Source organism: Taudactylus pleione, unplaced genomic scaffold (genome assembly GCF_031769625.1).
Source record: "Taudactylus pleione unplaced genomic scaffold, aTauple2 ptg000157l, whole genome shotgun sequence".
Lineage (NCBI taxonomy): Eukaryota > Metazoa > Chordata > Amphibia > Anura > Myobatrachidae > Taudactylus > Taudactylus pleione.
Window position 1 is genome coordinate 660,219 of NW_028284559.1, and position 17,479 is coordinate 677,697.

The 17,479-nt window shown below is 42.2% G+C and overlaps 1 protein-coding gene across 4 annotated transcripts in view; it reads left to right on the forward strand.

The window, feature by feature from the left end:
- The window catches only part of DLG5 (discs large MAGUK scaffold protein 5), a 171,566-nt gene that overhangs the window by 116,990 nt on the left and 37,097 nt on the right, over window positions 1–17,479 (forward strand). For all 4 annotated transcript variants that reach the window (XM_088474942.1, XM_088474939.1, XM_088474940.1 and 1 more), the window contains 6 exons: window positions 4,285–5,208; window positions 6,102–6,237; window positions 6,357–6,501; window positions 7,182–7,303; window positions 14,622–14,696; window positions 16,417–16,585. In XM_088474942.1, the coding sequence (XP_088331068.1) occupies window positions 4,285–5,208; window positions 6,102–6,237; window positions 6,357–6,501; window positions 7,182–7,303; window positions 14,622–14,696; window positions 16,417–16,585 (1,571 nt within the window). The remainder of the gene's footprint in view (window positions 1–4,284; window positions 5,209–6,101; window positions 6,238–6,356; window positions 6,502–7,181; window positions 7,304–14,621; window positions 14,697–16,416; window positions 16,586–17,479) is intronic.

Genomic DNA, 17,479 nt, shown 5'->3' on the forward strand with positions numbered 1-17,479 from the left:
GTGAATAAGACATCAGCCCTCTAAGCATATAAATGGACTGCACCATCCTCTCAGTCCATCCTGCTTTCAGATTCTGATATATCATTTGAGGAGGCAGGGGATACACAGGTTTCTCCCTCTGGTCCTATCTCGGAGAGGAGGAGCGTCATTCATCAGTGGATGTTCTTCTCTAGCAGGGGCAGTTAATTCAATCCTCATTATAGAAGATTAAGTACCGGCTCCTAAAGCCTAATAAACCTGGTGTTCAGACACCTGAAGGTTATTTAGGCTGGATTACCTCAATTTGAATAGCTCACTGAGTTTATGGGGAAGCATGGAACAGATAAACTGTTCCAGATTCCAAAAAGGTCTAATGTCTTTTTACCCTCTCCCGCAGGGAGAGTGCATTAGGTGGGAAATCCCCAGAAGGTTGTTTGCACAACTCCCCCATAAGGTTCTATCTATGGCCTTGCCCTCTAGTAGACCAATCATGCCCTGCTAAAGTTCAGGGGGGATAATCCCGGTTCCTTAAGCTAACAAGGAAGGAGTTATTACTTTGTTTTTGATTCAGAAGCTAGATGGGTCTCATCGCTCTATTCTGAATTGGAAATCTCTCAACAGGTTCATCCAGGTGCCCAAGTTCCGTATGGAGACCCTATGGTCAATTATGCTGGCAATAGAACCTGGGGATTTCAGGGTTCCCTGGACATACAGGATGCATATCTGCATGTACCTATTGCACTATTCCACCAGGGGTTTCTGAGTTTTTCTGAAACATTATTATTGCCCTTTGGTCTGTCCACAGCCCCTCGGGTGTTTGCCAAGATAATGGCAGTCATGACGGCTCGTCTCAGATGACAAGGAGTCAGGATACTGCCATAGTTGGACGACATCCTGATATTGGGTCATCTCCAACTGACCATTGCCTGTCGACAAGAGCAGGCTGGACCTGGGGTCCATGATATCCACCTTCGACATGGTGGCATATGCCTAGTTCCATTTCGGGCCCCTGCAGTGATGGATTCTGTCTCAGTAGGACAGTCAGTGTCATCTGATAAAGTCTCAGACAATCCTCATCTCGCCAAAAGTTCAGCTCTCCCTCTCATGGTGGCTACAGACAGCTCATCTGAACAAGGGTCGCCCATTATGGATCCCAAATTGGCTTCTCACCAATGATGCACGTCTTTGAGGATGGGACGCGGTGACAGGTCATCGGTGGACAGCTCAGGAAAATCACATGTCCATAAACATTTTGGAGCTTCGTGCAGGGCACAAGGCGCTCATTCTGGCACAGGACCTCCTTCGGGGCAGGCCGGCCCAGATTCAGTCCGACAATGCGACCACAGTGGCCTACATCGACCATCAGGGAGGCACATGAAGTCCGGTAGCCATGTGGGAAGTGGCGAACATTCTGGTGTGGGCAGAACGCCATCTTCCAGCAATATTCATCCCAGGAGTCCTCAACTGGGAAGCGGACTTCCTAAGTTCTCAGGACATACACGCCGGAGAATGGGCTCTCCATCCAGACATCTTTTAGCTCCTGGTGAACAAGTGGGGACTACCGGACATAGTACCTGATTCAGATCTGCTCGCTAGCAAGCGATCGCTCGTTGCTGGCGATGTTTGTAAATGTGCACATGCGTATAGTTCGCAGTGCGCGTGCGCAAACTAGGATGCGCTCGCTCGCCCTGCAATGACAGCCCAGTGGAATGAGTGACAGGAGAGGCCATTTGTGGGTGGTAATAGGGGCAGGGCAGTAGTAACGGGGAGTGGAGTTGCTGACGCAGGCGTGCCTGAGTGTTTAAACGCCATTTCAGGCAGCGTCATAGTACACGTCACCTGTTTGAATTATACACTGAAGGGATCGCAGTGCTTGTGGGCAGGTATACTCAACCTTAAGCGCTGCGAGCATGTTCGATGGTGCTCGATGTACCAATGTTTTCATGCACTTCCTGGAAATGACGTGCGCAAGTGGGTGTCTTATGAATGGCTGGTGGGTGTCTACTTACGCTCGCCAAGACATAGTGGGCGTGCTAATGCCTTGCTGAGCGATTGCCTGCCTTGCTGGGCATGCGCTCAATTTGCATATGCTGGGAGTGAGCGATCACATCTAGCGAGCGGCTCTGAATCAGGTCCACAGACCTCATGTCATCACGCCAGAACCACAAGGTCCCCAGGTATGGGTCCAGGACAAGAGACCCCTCAGCTGCCTTCGTGGACGCTCTGGCCGTGAGTTGGGATTTCAGGTTGCCATACCTGTTCCTCCAAGAGGGTGGCAGGGTGATACTAATAGCCTCGTCTTGGCCCAGGCGACATTGGTTCGCTGACCTGTCTATCCATAGACAATCCACTTCCTCTTCGGCCGGATTTGCTAGGACAGGGTCGCTGCCTACATCTGGACCCACTGGCTCTTGAGTCTTCCGTCTTAAAGGACGAGGGTTTTTCTACTTCTGTGATTCAGACGATGCTCAGGGCAAGAAAGCCTTCCTCTGCCCGCATCTATTACAAAATTTGGCATTCTTTTTTTCAATGGTGTTACCACAGAATGTACGACCCTAAAGTTTTCAGGGTGTCCGGAGTTATTGCTTTTCTCCAGGCTGGACTAGACCTCTGTCTCCGCCTGGCTACTTTGAGAGTTCAGATTTCTGTTTTGTCAGTTTGGTTCCAGCGCAGAATTGCTCCCCTGCCAGATGTTAGAACATTTTTACAGGGTGTTTTCCATCTTCAACCTCCGTTTGTCCCTCCAGTGGCACCGTGGGATTTATCCTTGGTTCTCAGGGAGCTGCAGGCTCCTCCCTTTGAGCCCTTGGACACAGTGGACCTCAAATGCTTGACAGCAAAGACACTTTTTCTCCTCAGCTCGCAGTGTGTCTGGTTTGGCAGCGCTTTCATGTCGCTCCCCATATTTTGTTTTTTCACCAGAATAGAGCTGTCGTCCATACACAGGCGGGGTAAATTCCAAAGGTGGTATACTGTTTTCATATGGATGAAGAAATTGTAATCCCGGCCTTTCAGTTTTCAGACCTTTCTACAAGTGAAGCTTCCCTGGAAGTGGTTCGAGCCCTTCGTATCTATGTGGATCGTACCAACGCCATCAGGAAATCAGATGCGGTTTTTGTGTTATATAGTTTTCACAAGCTGGGCTGGCCAGCTAAAAAGCAGACTCTGGCTAGCTGGCTGTGTATGACTATTTCTCAGGTTTATACACAGGCTGATCTCCGTGTTCCTTGCACAGTGGCAGCACATTTGACTCGGTCTGTGGGCCCATCAAAGGCATTTAGACATGGCGCCTCTGTGGAACAGTTGTGCAAGGCGGCCACCTGGTCTTCTGTCCACACTTTCATCAAATTTTATGCACATGATACTTTTGCCTCCCATGATGTTTTCTTTGGGCGGTGGATTCTCCTCTCTGCTCAGGAGCATCCCCATCCTTAAGGGAACTGCTTTAGGACAACCCCAAGGTAGTTCCTGTGGACCCTAGGATCCTGAAGTAGAAAATAAGAGTTATGGTTGACTTACCTTTTAACTATTTTTTTCTTCGAGGTTCATAGGGTCCACGGGGCGCCCAACCTGACACACATGGCCTCCGTTGGGATCTGTTTCTTCTTGTCACTGATTCCCTCATCTTTGTGAAAGTGTTTCTATTGTAAGTTGTACTTCCTTCTCCTGCCATTTAGGCTTGTTTACAAACTGAATGCCTGTGGCTCGGGGCGAGGTATATATGGAGGAGGATCAGTGCATTCTGAGAGCTAAAGCTTTGACTGCTGCCCCCCACCCCCCCACAAGGTAGTTCCTGTGGACCCTATGGACCTTGAAGAATTTTGAGCTTTATATTAATTTAAGAGAATGGGGGTACTTTTTTAATTTCATTCTTTTACTCTACTTTCAAAACTGTGAGCCTGGTTGGATGGCTGCCTCCCTGCCCGTTAGGCCAGGCACTGCCCCTTTTGCCAGACACTGAATATAAGCACACCACCTACAGTATGATAAATCCCACTGTTTAGGCCTAAAAATGACTATTGCTATTTGATATATCAGCTTTAAGTGTACAGTCTCCTAGTAGTAATTACTCCAGTGTTTAGTATGTGTCTACAATATACTGCATAAGAGAGAGATTAGTACAAAAAAGTTGTATTATTATAGTTTATTTTTGTTTTGTTTTACAAAATAAAATATTGATCATAGTTAATTTATGTAGTATAAAGCTAAAATTGCAAAAAGTCGAATTAGAACATATATGGCTTAGTCCACAGCATAAATAAAATAATGATAGAATTTTTTTTTATTGTTTTTTTTACTTGTAAGGTTTTACCACCAAATACATCTTGGAGCGGACAAAGCCTCTTTGAAAACATTAAGGAGTCATGTCGCGTTCTCCCTCCAAACATTCAGGCTCAGAATAAGAGGAACCTAAAGAATAACAGCTCAACGCAGACTGATATCTTTCGTACTGACATCCTTGATCACAAAAAAGAGATGGGAGATGGTAGTGGATCAGAGAGGGCCCTTCAGCTGAGCTGCCATAGCCACTCAGAGCATAGTTTGGGATCCATAGGTGGAGAGGTCTTCATGGGGCGTGGCTATGACTTGCTAGAGGAGGACAGACAGCCACTTGGCTACACAGATGCTATTACAGATGCTCTAGTTGAGGCATCCACTGGCAAGCGGAGCAGTGGTACATGGCCCAAAGTTATGGTCAGCCCTGGACACTCCCAGAGTGAGTTCACAGTCTTCAAGAGGCCCAGGCAGAGAAAATCTATATTTGATCCTGACACTTTCAAAAGGCCTCAGACACCCCCAAAACTAAACTTTATTCCACCTGGACCAGTCATGACCCATTCACCTCAGTCTTCAAAGGTGGACAGGCCATCTACCCCTCCGACTCCTCCAAAACGCAGTGATTCCATCAAGTTTAAACACAGGCATCAGTCTAGTTCTGCTTCTGATTCGACTGTAACTGCTGGCTCACCACCTACTAGCCCTTCACCTGCTTCTCTTGCCACTAGCTCACAGGAAGCCTCTCACAAGATCCATCATAATAGGGGGGTTGGAAAATGCTGCCGGGAGGATGGGTCTGATTGTACTTTGCCAGGCTGTAGGGGAGGTGGGGAGGTGGAAAGCTGCTTGCAAAGGGCAGAAGAGCCTGAAGTGAAGAGGCCAAGACCGCTGTCTGCACCAGCATCAAAGCACCGCCTAACACCTGTAGCTATTCCCCATCACACACTGCAAGTGAGTTCTTGTACTGCAGTCTTTTTTTTATTTTTTTTATTTAATCAGGACCGTTTTTATGTTTTATACAGATCCTAGATACTAATACATTGCAGTGTATTTAATATGAATATTGTGTGTAATGCATATGAAAAGAGCTGGTTAGTTGTATTGTATTTTAATTGAGAGTCATCTAAACGGGACACTTGGGAATTTATTAGGGGAGCTAATGGAACTGTTATTAAAAAATCTGATCTGGAACATACAGTAGGTTAAATGTGTCCGATTTTACTCTTCCAACTTGGCTCTTACCTCTTTGTCTGTGTTATTAACCAGTCTTGTTTTATTACTGTTTGTTTGTAATTGTAAAGCACAATGGAATATCCTGGCACTATATATGTAACTAAATAAATGTAATAATAATAATTGAATTCTTAATTATATATATTTCCCATCATCTAATAAGATTAGACGTCAATGTCATCAGAAGTTGACGTAGATTAAGTCTAGTTTACAAATACTTTGGCAGCTGGATCAGATTCGCTTACAGAGAAACACATTGCTGTATTCCTCCAACTGACTCTGATCCCCACCAGTATTATCTGTATCTCATTCAGGCCATAGCTATACGAGGATTGCAAATGTTTGTAGTACAGCACCAAATGGAAACCAACGCAAGCAGTCATGAGCAAAACTTGTCAGCTTGATCTGGTGCACACTAACATGTAAGACTGCAGTTGAGAGAGAGTGAAGTTTAGTATGTGGTAAGAACGAGAGTAATAAAGAGTTAATATTAGGTAGAGTTTTAAACGGACTTATAAATATAGATCAAGGTATTGTGAAGACAAAGTGGTGAGCAGATGTTTCTCCACAACTTGTAGTGACTCAACTTTTATCACTGTCCCTCTTCTCAGGCCCAGAAATTCTCCCACAGCTCAGAGGATCGGCTCTCTCCTGAACTTAATTATGAATGGGTCCGGTTCTCTCCCAAGCGTTCCCCTCGCCATAGCGATATTTTTGCAGCTTCGTTGTATGGATCTGGGATGCCTGGTAAGTTCATGAGCTGAACAATTAATGCCTTAGCTTTAATTCGGCATTAATATGGAGATATACTTAAAGCATAACTGGTGTCCGCTACCTAAAATCTACATGTTGTGAATTTGTTTTAGGTACTGTACCTCGAAGTCTGGCTCCATGTCCTGCTGTAACAGCAGTTTTGAGGAGCCCAATCTACACCGCTTGGAGTCATCGTGTCCCTTCTACTAATTGCCCCTCCTCCACAGGCCAGGTCTGCTCACAGCACCTGCATCAAAGGTAATACACAGCAACAATTCTGTATTCTATCCCATCTTTGTAGTTTTCTGGCAGCTATTAGAGATCTATATAAATATCACTTGTTACTAACACATCAACCATCGAGTCCTTTATACACTTGCCTTTTTGTTTTGTCCTCTAGTGTACTCTGAACTATTTATACTAATATCAGTTGTTTACAGCCCCATATTGCGTACAAAAAGCAAGATCGGGCTGCAAGGGGAAAAAATTGCGGTCCCATTGCTGGTGTTTCCACATCGTTGCAACAGCAACTTACCTTCCTTTAACCTAACAGGATGACCACTGTAAATTGGATAGTAACAATAAAATAAAATGCTCCCCGGTGACTGGGTGTAGTTCGTGGCGACTCAGTTTGGTATGATTTTTTTCAGTTTACCTATTCTCATTTTCAGGAGCTGACCGTAAAAATAAAGTGAATAACAAAAATATTATGCACTGTGTTTTTATCATGAGAAGTATAGTGCTATTATGATAGGGGAGAAGAATGCTGCAGACATTTATTTCAACAATGTCTGTCGGTGGCTTCAGAACACTGTAATAGATATAAAAAAAGAGTCAAATGAGATCTTCTCCGCTCAATTTATTTTCCCCACTTGTGTCTGCCCAGAAGCAAATACTTGACATACATTTCATGATAAATATATGCCTATCTCTCACAGTGCGCAACACCATGGCCGCTTAAGTTTAGACCTGAGTCACAAACACCCAGGTGAATACTGCGATACCTCCCGACCTAGAGTTCCCCACGGCTCCAACTCTCTCCCTTCCAGTGCCCGCCTCGGTAAGTAAACTTGTGCCTTGTCTCACCAGTTTGATTCCTTTATGAATGCTCTGGTTTTTCTTGAATGCGAGGGAATCTGAATAAGGACATTTGATTTTGTAGGCCTTGCTTTGCATTCTACTTTGCCACTAGGGATATTTTCCTTTTTTCTTAATAGACATATTTTGTACATTTCAAGTACAAGTTATTCAGAGAACTCTAAATGGGTTCCTTTTCAGGTTTCTGGGGGGGGGAGAGGGGAGTGGGGATTTATTCCAAGACAACATATGCAAAACAATGTAGTCATTTGGGATTGGACAATGATGAAAATACTTAAAATGCATACTGCATTGGTTAAAATTTCCATGCACATCTTTGTATTTTCCTTTGTAAACCACATTGGACATCAGTCCAAACTGTCTGCCTGATCTATAATCTGTCTAATCATCAGCCGTAACATTAAACCACCTGCCTAGTATTGTGTACATCCCCCTTGTGCCACCAAAGCTGTGACTCTTCGAGGCATGGACTTCACAAGATCACAAGTTGTTCTGCGGTATCAAGAAGATAGTAGCAGATCCTGTAAAGTTCTGTAAATTGCGAGGTGGGGCCTCCATGGCTCAGACTTTTACCAGCACATCCCACAGATACTCCATCGGATTGAGATCTGGGGAATTTGGAGGCCAAGTTAACACTTTGAACTCTGTCATGTTCCTCAAACCATTCCAAGGCCCCTTTAACAAGCCTGGGTCCGGGGTAATCGGTAACCACCATATCCTTCTTAGCACCCCTGGGTAAACGATGCACAAACTGCCGTGACTCATCAGACAAGGCCATCTTCTTCCATTGCACCATGGTCCAATTTTGAAGCTCACGTGCCCATTGTAGGTGCTCCATACGTAGCAAGCTGCAAACACTTTGTGTTTTGGCACCTTTCTATCATAGACAACATAAACTTTTTTTCAATAAATTGTGCTACAGTAGCTCTTCTGTGGGATCTGACAAGACAGAATAACCTTTACTCCCCACGTGCATCAATGAGTCTTTGACACCCATGGCCCTGTCCCCGGTTCGCCGTTTGTCCTTCCTTGAACCACTTTTGGTAGGTACTAACCACTGCATACCTGGAACACCCCACAAGACTTGTCATTTTGGAGATGCTCTGATCCAGTCATCACAACTTGGCCCTTGTCAAAGTCGCTCAGAACCTTATGCTTGCTCATTTTGCCGGCTTCCAGTACATCAAGTTCAAGATCTTCTACCCCTTGACAGGTGCCATTGTAACAAGATAATCAATGTTGTTCTCTATTTTCTCCACCTGTCAGGGGTTTTAAATGTATGGCTGGTTGCTATGGATAGATCGATAGATGGATAGATAATACTACATTTTGATACTACATCTCTGTCATGTTTTATTTTCTTGGATGAAGGGAGAGGAGAGGTGAGAGAAAGAAGGATCAGGAGAGGGAAGGAATAGAGGCATGTTCCTTGTTTGTCACTAAGCAGATTTCTTTACTGAAGGGAAGACTTCTAAGGAGTAGATCTTGTATTATAAGAGCGTCAGGGTTTCCATATCTGCCCATATGACGCTAATTTTATTTTTGTCTGCTGGAATAGATGTGTATATTGTTTCTGGGATTCATCTATTACAAACTTGTACATGAAACATGAAATGCCAGATTTTGCTAAAAAAATTAATTTGTAATAATTGAGGGCTGACCCAGGTGGAGTATCAGGTGTGGTTGACTGTCCTGCATTAAGACCCGGGAGGCAAAGGACACCAGCCTTCTTAGTCCTGTAGGAAGGGGAAGTCTCTACACTACCACTTCCTTATTGGGCTTCTCGTGATAACCAAAAGAGAGGCAGGATTCATCTTTGGTCATAGCCAGCAGACTCTGCTTTTACTCCTTACTGGCTGTCCTCTCCTTAGCAGGGAATAGTTGTGATGGTTGGGCTGTTTTTTCTCACCAGTAAATCTTTACTTTGCAGATCGACTTCCTCTTTGATTGTGCACCGTAACTATCCCCACCTTTAACTGATTCTTACAGTGTCTAAGAAAGGGACTATGTCCAGTGCCAAGCCTAAGGAGGACAGTGACAAAAGGTTTGGACTCTTCCAAGTACCACTTTAAATAGCCTTGCACACAGTCTGGAGTAGACACTCTGTGCACAGCATATGTAGTGGAGGACCAGCAGTTGTGCTTGCCTGTGGAGCAGAGCCAGTTTAGACAAAGTCTTTGGCCCAGGCCTTTGTGTATCTCATTCAGCTCTCCACAAATCCTCGGGAGATAAAAGAGGCATTTCCTCCTCTGTCCCTCTCATGGGAGCCACTGGGCTCTGACAAGGGTCCTTAGTAACTTTCACTGCATCATCAGATGAGCCAGCTTGGGCTCAAGGCCTGGCGAGCTCAGTCCAGGGCCTTATTCTTGTTTAGTAATTTGGAGTCCGCAGCCACCATGTCTAAACTATGTTAGCATCCGCCTCCATTGGTTTTTCAGACTTTGGAAAAACCTGACACTGTTTCCATGCTGGAGAAAGATGAGGTAATAGATGTCTCCGACCCTGAGGTTTCATCATCCCCTTATGCAAACTCCAAAAGGAAGCTGGAGGTAGAGGAGATGATGACAGGAGGGAATCTGAGATTAACAGTTCTCTGTTTAAGAAACATACTTTTTAGTTCTGTGCAGTTTGGAGGATATGTTAAGTGGAGCATGGATGAATCTAATTGTATATTTCAGGTCTCCTGCAAGTTGAAGTTAATTTATTCTCTCCTTAATAAGGATACAGTGAAATGAGATTTTTTGCATGACTGCTGTCATAGATCACTTATCTAAGACCACTACCATTCTGATTCTGAACACTGTCATTTTAATGTATATCACTGGTATGGAAATTGAGGTCACCCTTGCATCAGTTTTTACGATGCAGTGGCCTTTCTTAGACCAAGCTTATCTTAGGCTTGGCGACATAAGGCAGTGGAGAGATGGCAGAGGGTTTGGAATCTGACAGATCCAATTTTCTTAACTGGCTGAACATAGCTGTTAGGCTTGTGAATATCTGGTAGATGCTACCATGGATGCAGTGCTTATTTGGGCTAAAATTTTAGCCTTGACGACCGGCTTAGGGCTTGAGAGGCGGATGTGTCCCTACCATTCTCTTGGGACATCTTGTTCAGTCCCCTTATAACTCCAAGATCAAAGGGCCTAATGTTTTGTTCCTTTTCTCCTACAGTGAGGACAAGGGGTCACATCCCCAGAGAAAAGTTCTCGGCACACAAGCTCCCTGACAAACAGTCAGCATGCTATGGGCAACAATTTCACTTCTAAAAACCTGCACTTTAGTAAATATACACCATAGTGTCAATTCACAACAAGGCGACCACTTGTATGTTCCAATCCTGGGAGTGACACAAGTGTTAGCATTAAGCCCCATCACTTTAATTTTCAAACTCTGCCTTTCTGTCTCTGATGTTTACAGAGATCATGACATTGATGTCTGCCCTTCAACAATCTAGGGAGGTGACTGTCATCCCTTACCTGGAAATGCCTCTGATTAATTTGGTCTCCTGGCCTTTGTACAGCTTATGTTCTGGAGGTGGCCCAGAACTTACTATCTGAAAGTTGGATCATCAACTACAAAAAAATTAAATCTAAAACCTTTTCAGCGATGACTTCCTGAGGCTTCTATTTCACACCTGTAAGCAGAGGGTGTTCTTTACAGAAGACTCAATCCTCTTTCTAGAAGGACTTTATGAATTTGTTCCAGATCATGGTAATTTGGGACAAGTTTCACTATCACTTGACAAGCTTTTCATACTGTTTACAAGGGGGCTTCTATCACTCTGCTGGTGGCTTAAAGGCCCCAAAATCAATAAAGTTAGTATGTTCTCCCACCAGGAATGAACGATTTTAAAAACAGAGCCAGCCTAAAGGGTTGGAGGTTGGGTGGGGAATCTCTCTTCATTGCCAGATACATGGTCTTTTAATAACAGAGGACTCAAGATATCCACTAATCATTCTGGAACGCAGACTGGTTTGGGCAATTATTTCACCTGGGAGGACATTAAGTTTTATTAAACTGCTGAGTGCCGCACAATCCCAGTTCTTTCATTATGCACTGCCTTGGAACTCCCTTACTGTATGTCTGACCCATATGATAGGGTGTTCTGTGTCAGTAAAACTAACCATAGTGTAATAAGTGTATAGGTGCTTCTTCTGTTGTTTAGGGTATTAGACTATAACTGATTAAATTACCCCAAAGTGGTTGTAACCGCTGCAATTAGACCCTCTTGTGATGACAAAATTCAGAAAAGGCACAACTTATTAAAATTAAAATGGGTATTAACATTTATTAAAATCAAAATTCACATTGAAAAAGTGTGCACATTATGTACCTTCAATACTCCAGTACAGTAACAGTTAATATAATTGGTGTAATCAAAGTTTCTGTAAAACTACACATATAGCGGCTTACCTAGTAGACCAGCAGGATCATGTGATGGCCAGAGCTTAATGTTGCATGGTAGCGATTTCAATTTTTGGGTAGAAAACTGTGAAACAGATTTTGTAAGCGGGCAGACCTTTCCCTCAGAAGTCTTCCTGCAGATTGTAGACAGGTGGGGTCAGCCAGATGTTGATATGATGGTGTCTCGGGAAACACTTCAGCTCCAGGACAAGGGATCCATATGCATTTCCGATAAATACCATATCGGTCCCTTGGTGCTTCTGTCTACTCTAATTTTTCCCTCCTGTAGTGATGGTAAAGGTAAAAAGTTCTTGTAATTCTAGTAGCGCTGGAATGGCTAGGATGGTCATGGTACACTTGTATTTTAAGCATGGCAGACAGTTGAGAGCCTTTTATTACAGATTTTACTTTGGCTGGCATTAATGACATGGCTGTTGAAGCCATTATTCTTAGCGTTGAGGGATTTTATGACACTGTGTTTCAGACCATGCTCAAGGCTAGGCAGCTTGTTTCTTCCAGGAAATATCACATGGTTTAGAATATCTACTTATGGATTGATGCCGACGGGCTTCCTACTACTTTGTATTTAGATTGGTTACACTGTTCTTGCAGGAGATTCGGAATGAGGTTTGAAACTCAGCTCATTTAAGTTCCGATCTCAACCTTCTCTGTTTTATTACAGACCTTTCACGGTGGGATGCATGTGCATGTACTTACATACCTCTCCCTCTATAGCTCCTTTTGAGATCTCAATCTGTTGCTGATAGCCTTATAACACCCTCCTTTCAAACCATTGAATTCTTTCGAGTTCAATTTTTTTACCAGAAGACCTACTTTTTATGGCCATCTCCACAGCTAGGAGAGCTTCAGAGCTGGGGGGCTCCATCTTCTTGGTCTCCATTTGTCATCTTTCAGGAAAACAGGACTGTACATCTTTCAGTCTAAAGTGGTCCCCAAGTTCCATCTAAATCAGATAAATTGTGTTTCCAGCCCTAGACCAAGATTAGTTTCCATTGGAAGTGTGTTTCCTTTCTCTGTGGACATTGCAAGGGCATTTGAGGACCTATGTCCATAGAATTCATGAATCGGTCAGGACGGACAACCTGTTGGTACTTTACGATGTCTCAAAGATAAGTTGGTCAGTGTCTAAACAGACCAGGGGAAGGCAAGTCATCTTGTTCTTGGAAATATATGCCGTACATCCATATACACCAGTTTTGGATGTATGGTGCTGCTCGCTGCGACTTCTGTGCATACCCTCCTTTAGTTGTACCCATGAATAAAAGAGAAATTAAAATTTTTGTCCAGTGGGGGCATTAGATGACCTCCGTTACACCCTTATTCCTTTTCCCAGTTTGTGTCACTGTTTCCTTGTTGGGATTAATGTTCTTCTCATGACTCTCTTGTTCTGTTCTCCTGGTTCTGGCCACAGAGTTTCTTAAAAAGATGCTGAAGCTCCTTGCAGGTTTCCAAGCTACATAAAGCTTTTTTACACAATTTTGCAAGTGGCCTTGTTCCTGGCATAACATCCTACACCTCAGTGTTGCCAATATTCCCTGTTGGACACTGAAAAAAGAATTTACCCCAAGTACAAAAATTATTGGTTATTCCTATTTGTACCTTTCCACTGTGAGAGCCTCTTTAAGAAAGGGAATTTTGGGAAGGGAGGAAGGAGTAATTTACACATCCATAAATAGTAGTTTTCAGTGAAAAGTTTAGAGATAAAGTTTGGATTTACATGTTTAAAAATGATCAATAAAAAGGGTCAGAGTATTTATGGAGTGAGTAGGACTAAAGGGAAAATATATGGTTAACCATGGTCCTTTTGTCACTCTTACGTTTGTTTAGTTGCAAATATTTGAGTACTTCTGTTAGCAGGAAAAAAAAAATTCTGCACAGGATTAAAGAACAGCAATAATGTGGGAACATAAAAATCATATCCCAAATATAATCTTATATATTCTGAGTTTCCTGCATGAGTGATGGTACTCCCTAGGAGTAAGAGAAACAGAGTGAGACAGAACTCAAAATGATGGGGCACTCAGATGTTCTATATTGTGATACAGAGTACTACAGAATGTAAACCAAAACTTTTATTATTGCTGATTACAAATCTATATAACTATACACACATATAACAATACACATGGGAAACCATCATGTAAATAAATATGCTAGAGACTGATTAGATTAAAGATGGTAAATTCCCTATTGGTAGAATATGCTAGCCTCTGTAATGGGAATAGGTGAAAGTGGATAAGGTAAAGGAGATTGAACCCATTTTTATTCTAAATATTATCTTTGATCTCTAGATAATGGTTTCTCATTTGTATTATTATGTGTGTGTAGTTATGATTTGTAGTTTTAACCATTTTTTTAAAAATAAGTTATCTTTTAGAATAATACATTCTGTATTACTCTCTAACACAATGCGTAACATCTGCGTGCCCCGTCATTTTTTCCTTCAGTACATTTGTTTAAACAGATATGTTCTTATATGTCCATCAGTCTGCTTTTACTTTCTCCTGTAATGTTGCTATTAAATGTTCTTTTGTTTTCTGGAAATGGAAATCTATTCTTGTTTAAATAATATAATACAAGAAATGCATATGAATTTCTAGTTACAAAACTGGCCTTGTGAATGGGAACCAATTATTATTAGTATGCCTCTGTGCCTGCAAAGCAGTCATTGTATTCTAAATTTAACAGAAGTTTACAGCAATCTTTGTTATCATTATAGAAGCTGAATTTAAGTTCTAGAAAATAATGATTATTGACAAATCATTTTTATGTAGTATGCTAATTTGTCTTCCCAATTTAGTATGTTTGCATTTTTGCAGCATTTTTTTTTTACATCTTCTGTTTCTAACTTCCAGGATCCTCAAGAACTGAGCGTATTAAAATACCCTTAACGCCACGATACCTGCGGTGCCCAATGGGTTCAGAAAGGGGTAAGTTCCTACCAAATTTATACATTTTTTTTTTAAGGTGGGGGACCAATCACTAACCCTGAGTGTATTGTTCTTTTCTAGAGCTATTTTTACCAAATTACCACATTCACCTGTAAGTGAAAATTCAGTCTTGGGTGGTTTATTAGTAATGACTAGTCCCAAACAGTGATTTGTCGTCTCAGGATATGCGCTTCTACCAGCAGCATGGTGTCCGCCAACAACATGTTGCCAGCAGAAGCGGTGGCGTGTGTGTAGGAAATGGGAACCGCTTAAACCCAATACAGGTAACCTTTTTGTGACCACCCATTACTGAATTTTCAATTTTAGTTGAATTATTCTTTTAGTGAGATGTCAGGTCTAGACTGTAGCTACAAAAATACATTGTAGCATGTCTTTAAGTGTATCCATTAAATGAAATAATGCATACAAGGACAAAAAGCCCTATAGGTGTAAAGAGAAATGAGGAGGGAGCAGGAGGGTATATAGTAGAGTGGAGGAGGTGTTGGTTTCTAGTGCCCTGCCTTGAAGGGGAAAAACATGACCCACCATCTGTGTCCCCCTGCAGCCCAGGAGAAAGGGATTTAATGGGAAGTACAAAATTTACATAATATTATACTTCCTTATATGCAACTGTTCTTAGTTAAACATTTTAAATACTCCAAAAGTATATTAAAAAAATGTTTTAACTAAAAATGTATTTATTGTCCCATGGCCTTAATTTAACCAATGAGAATTGCATGGATAAAGCTAGGCAGATGTATGAATTATGGCATTTTAGTAGGTACAGATTGAACATATGTTCTGCAGCAGTCAATAGAAAATGTTGTCTTCAAGAATGGGGGTGAACATTGTGCCTGTAGGCCAAAACAAACGTTCTACAATTTGTATTCACACCAATACCTAGGCAGATATCTTGAAGGGTAATGCCATATTATTATGAAAGAACTTCCAGACAGATGTATTTGCTTGCCTTGAGATATGACTGCTATGTAAATAAGCTCATGTCTCTGGATTGGAAATAATTTTTTTTTTCATTATTGTATCCAAATATTACTGGGAGGTACACTTAAGTGAATTTGGTTCCCACTTCTTAGGTCTGCATGAGCTGAATACTAGTATTCCTATTAGAACTCATCATAAGTATACTGCTAGTATTAGTGGCAGAGAGCTATCGATCACTATGCTGTGCTACATAGACAGTATAGAAATGCATGGCAGAGAAGTAATTGAACAAAATGATGCAGACACCGTACTTCATTGTTTTCTGTTTGAATAAGCTCTGTGTTGCTCTAACACAAGGTGTTTTAAAAGTGTTGCCAGACAAGTGCCAATGAAAATAGCTTAATTTCTGTCTACTGTAGCTAACAGTCTGGGCTCTCTAGTGTGGAATAGCCACTAGACTGGGCTCTGTATTAGGCCTTTAAACTCTAGCTACACAAAAGATCTACAAGGGAGCTTTTTTACAAATATACTTTGGGTGCCTAATTTGTATTCTTACTGCCTTGATTATCTTAATATTGTAACAGTTCATCCTATAATAAATCTGAGATGTATCAACTGGAATAGATTTTTCTGTCATGCATTCCAATGATATGGGACCAGCTAATGCCTCTGAGCTCTCAGCTCTCCTGCGCTGTACAGGACATGAGACATGCACTCTTTGTTTGCATGCATCACTGCCTAGTAGTGTATATTATTATTATGCCTTTTATACTTTCAGGTTCGCTTTCACAATCAGAGTGTAGCAGCCCTAGCCTGATTAGTCCTCCCCATTCTCCCCTCAACTTGGAGACTTCATCATTTGCCAGCAGCCAGTCCCAGAACTCCATTGCAAGCTTACCCAGAATCTCCATCAGCACTGTTCCCATGGGGGAACGCAGAAAGGACAGGTAAACTCTCATTTCTATTATTTTTCTGGATCCAAATTTGCCACTTTGTAATCAGAGGGTTTACCCTCCTTCTGGACCAAGGCAAACTTTATATTGTGGAGCATCCTTAGCTGGGAATTAACTTTGTCAAAGTACAAGATTTTTTTCTCGGGAGGGATAGAGATTTTTTTCACATTATAGGCTGGAATTTTTTGTCCTTTTATAAAAAGGGAAATGGGTCAATATTAGGATGGGGAAGCTTTTTTCTTTTTCCTTTTTCTTTTTATAAGCTACTCAAGTATAATGGTGCCAGCTATGTGCAGCAGTAATCATTACACAAGAGTGAATTGTAGAGCTTGTGGCCTTGTAAAATTCAAGTTTGCTTCATGACTCCATTTTGTCAGCAGTACAGGATTCAAAGTAAACTGCGTGCATTACAGTTGCTTCTCTTCGATTTGTTTACAATATGTTAATAGTGTTAGTAGGTCTGACACTGGTGTCTCCTGCAATGCCTTGGTTCTGCCTTTTGTTGGGTGAAGTTCTTGTCATGTCACTTAGTGGGGAGATGTAACAAGCAGTGAAAAGAGCGGAGAAGTGAAACAGTGGAGAAGTTGCCCATACCAACCAATCAGCTTCAAGGTAGCATTTAATAACTAAATTCTATAAAACGGTAAGTAGAACCTGATTGGTTGCTATGGGCAAGTTTTCCACTGGTCCACTTCTCCATTCTTTTCATTGCTTGATACATATATCCCCTATAATTTCCTTCCTGGACTAGGGAACTTCCCATGGGGACGGAATCAGAGTTACGCACAATTCTGTCTGTGGATGGATGTGTAGTAAACTGTGCATGCGTCGGAACGTGAATACTGCATGTAACTTGTAGCATTTACAAGTTCACAGTCGTACGGATTT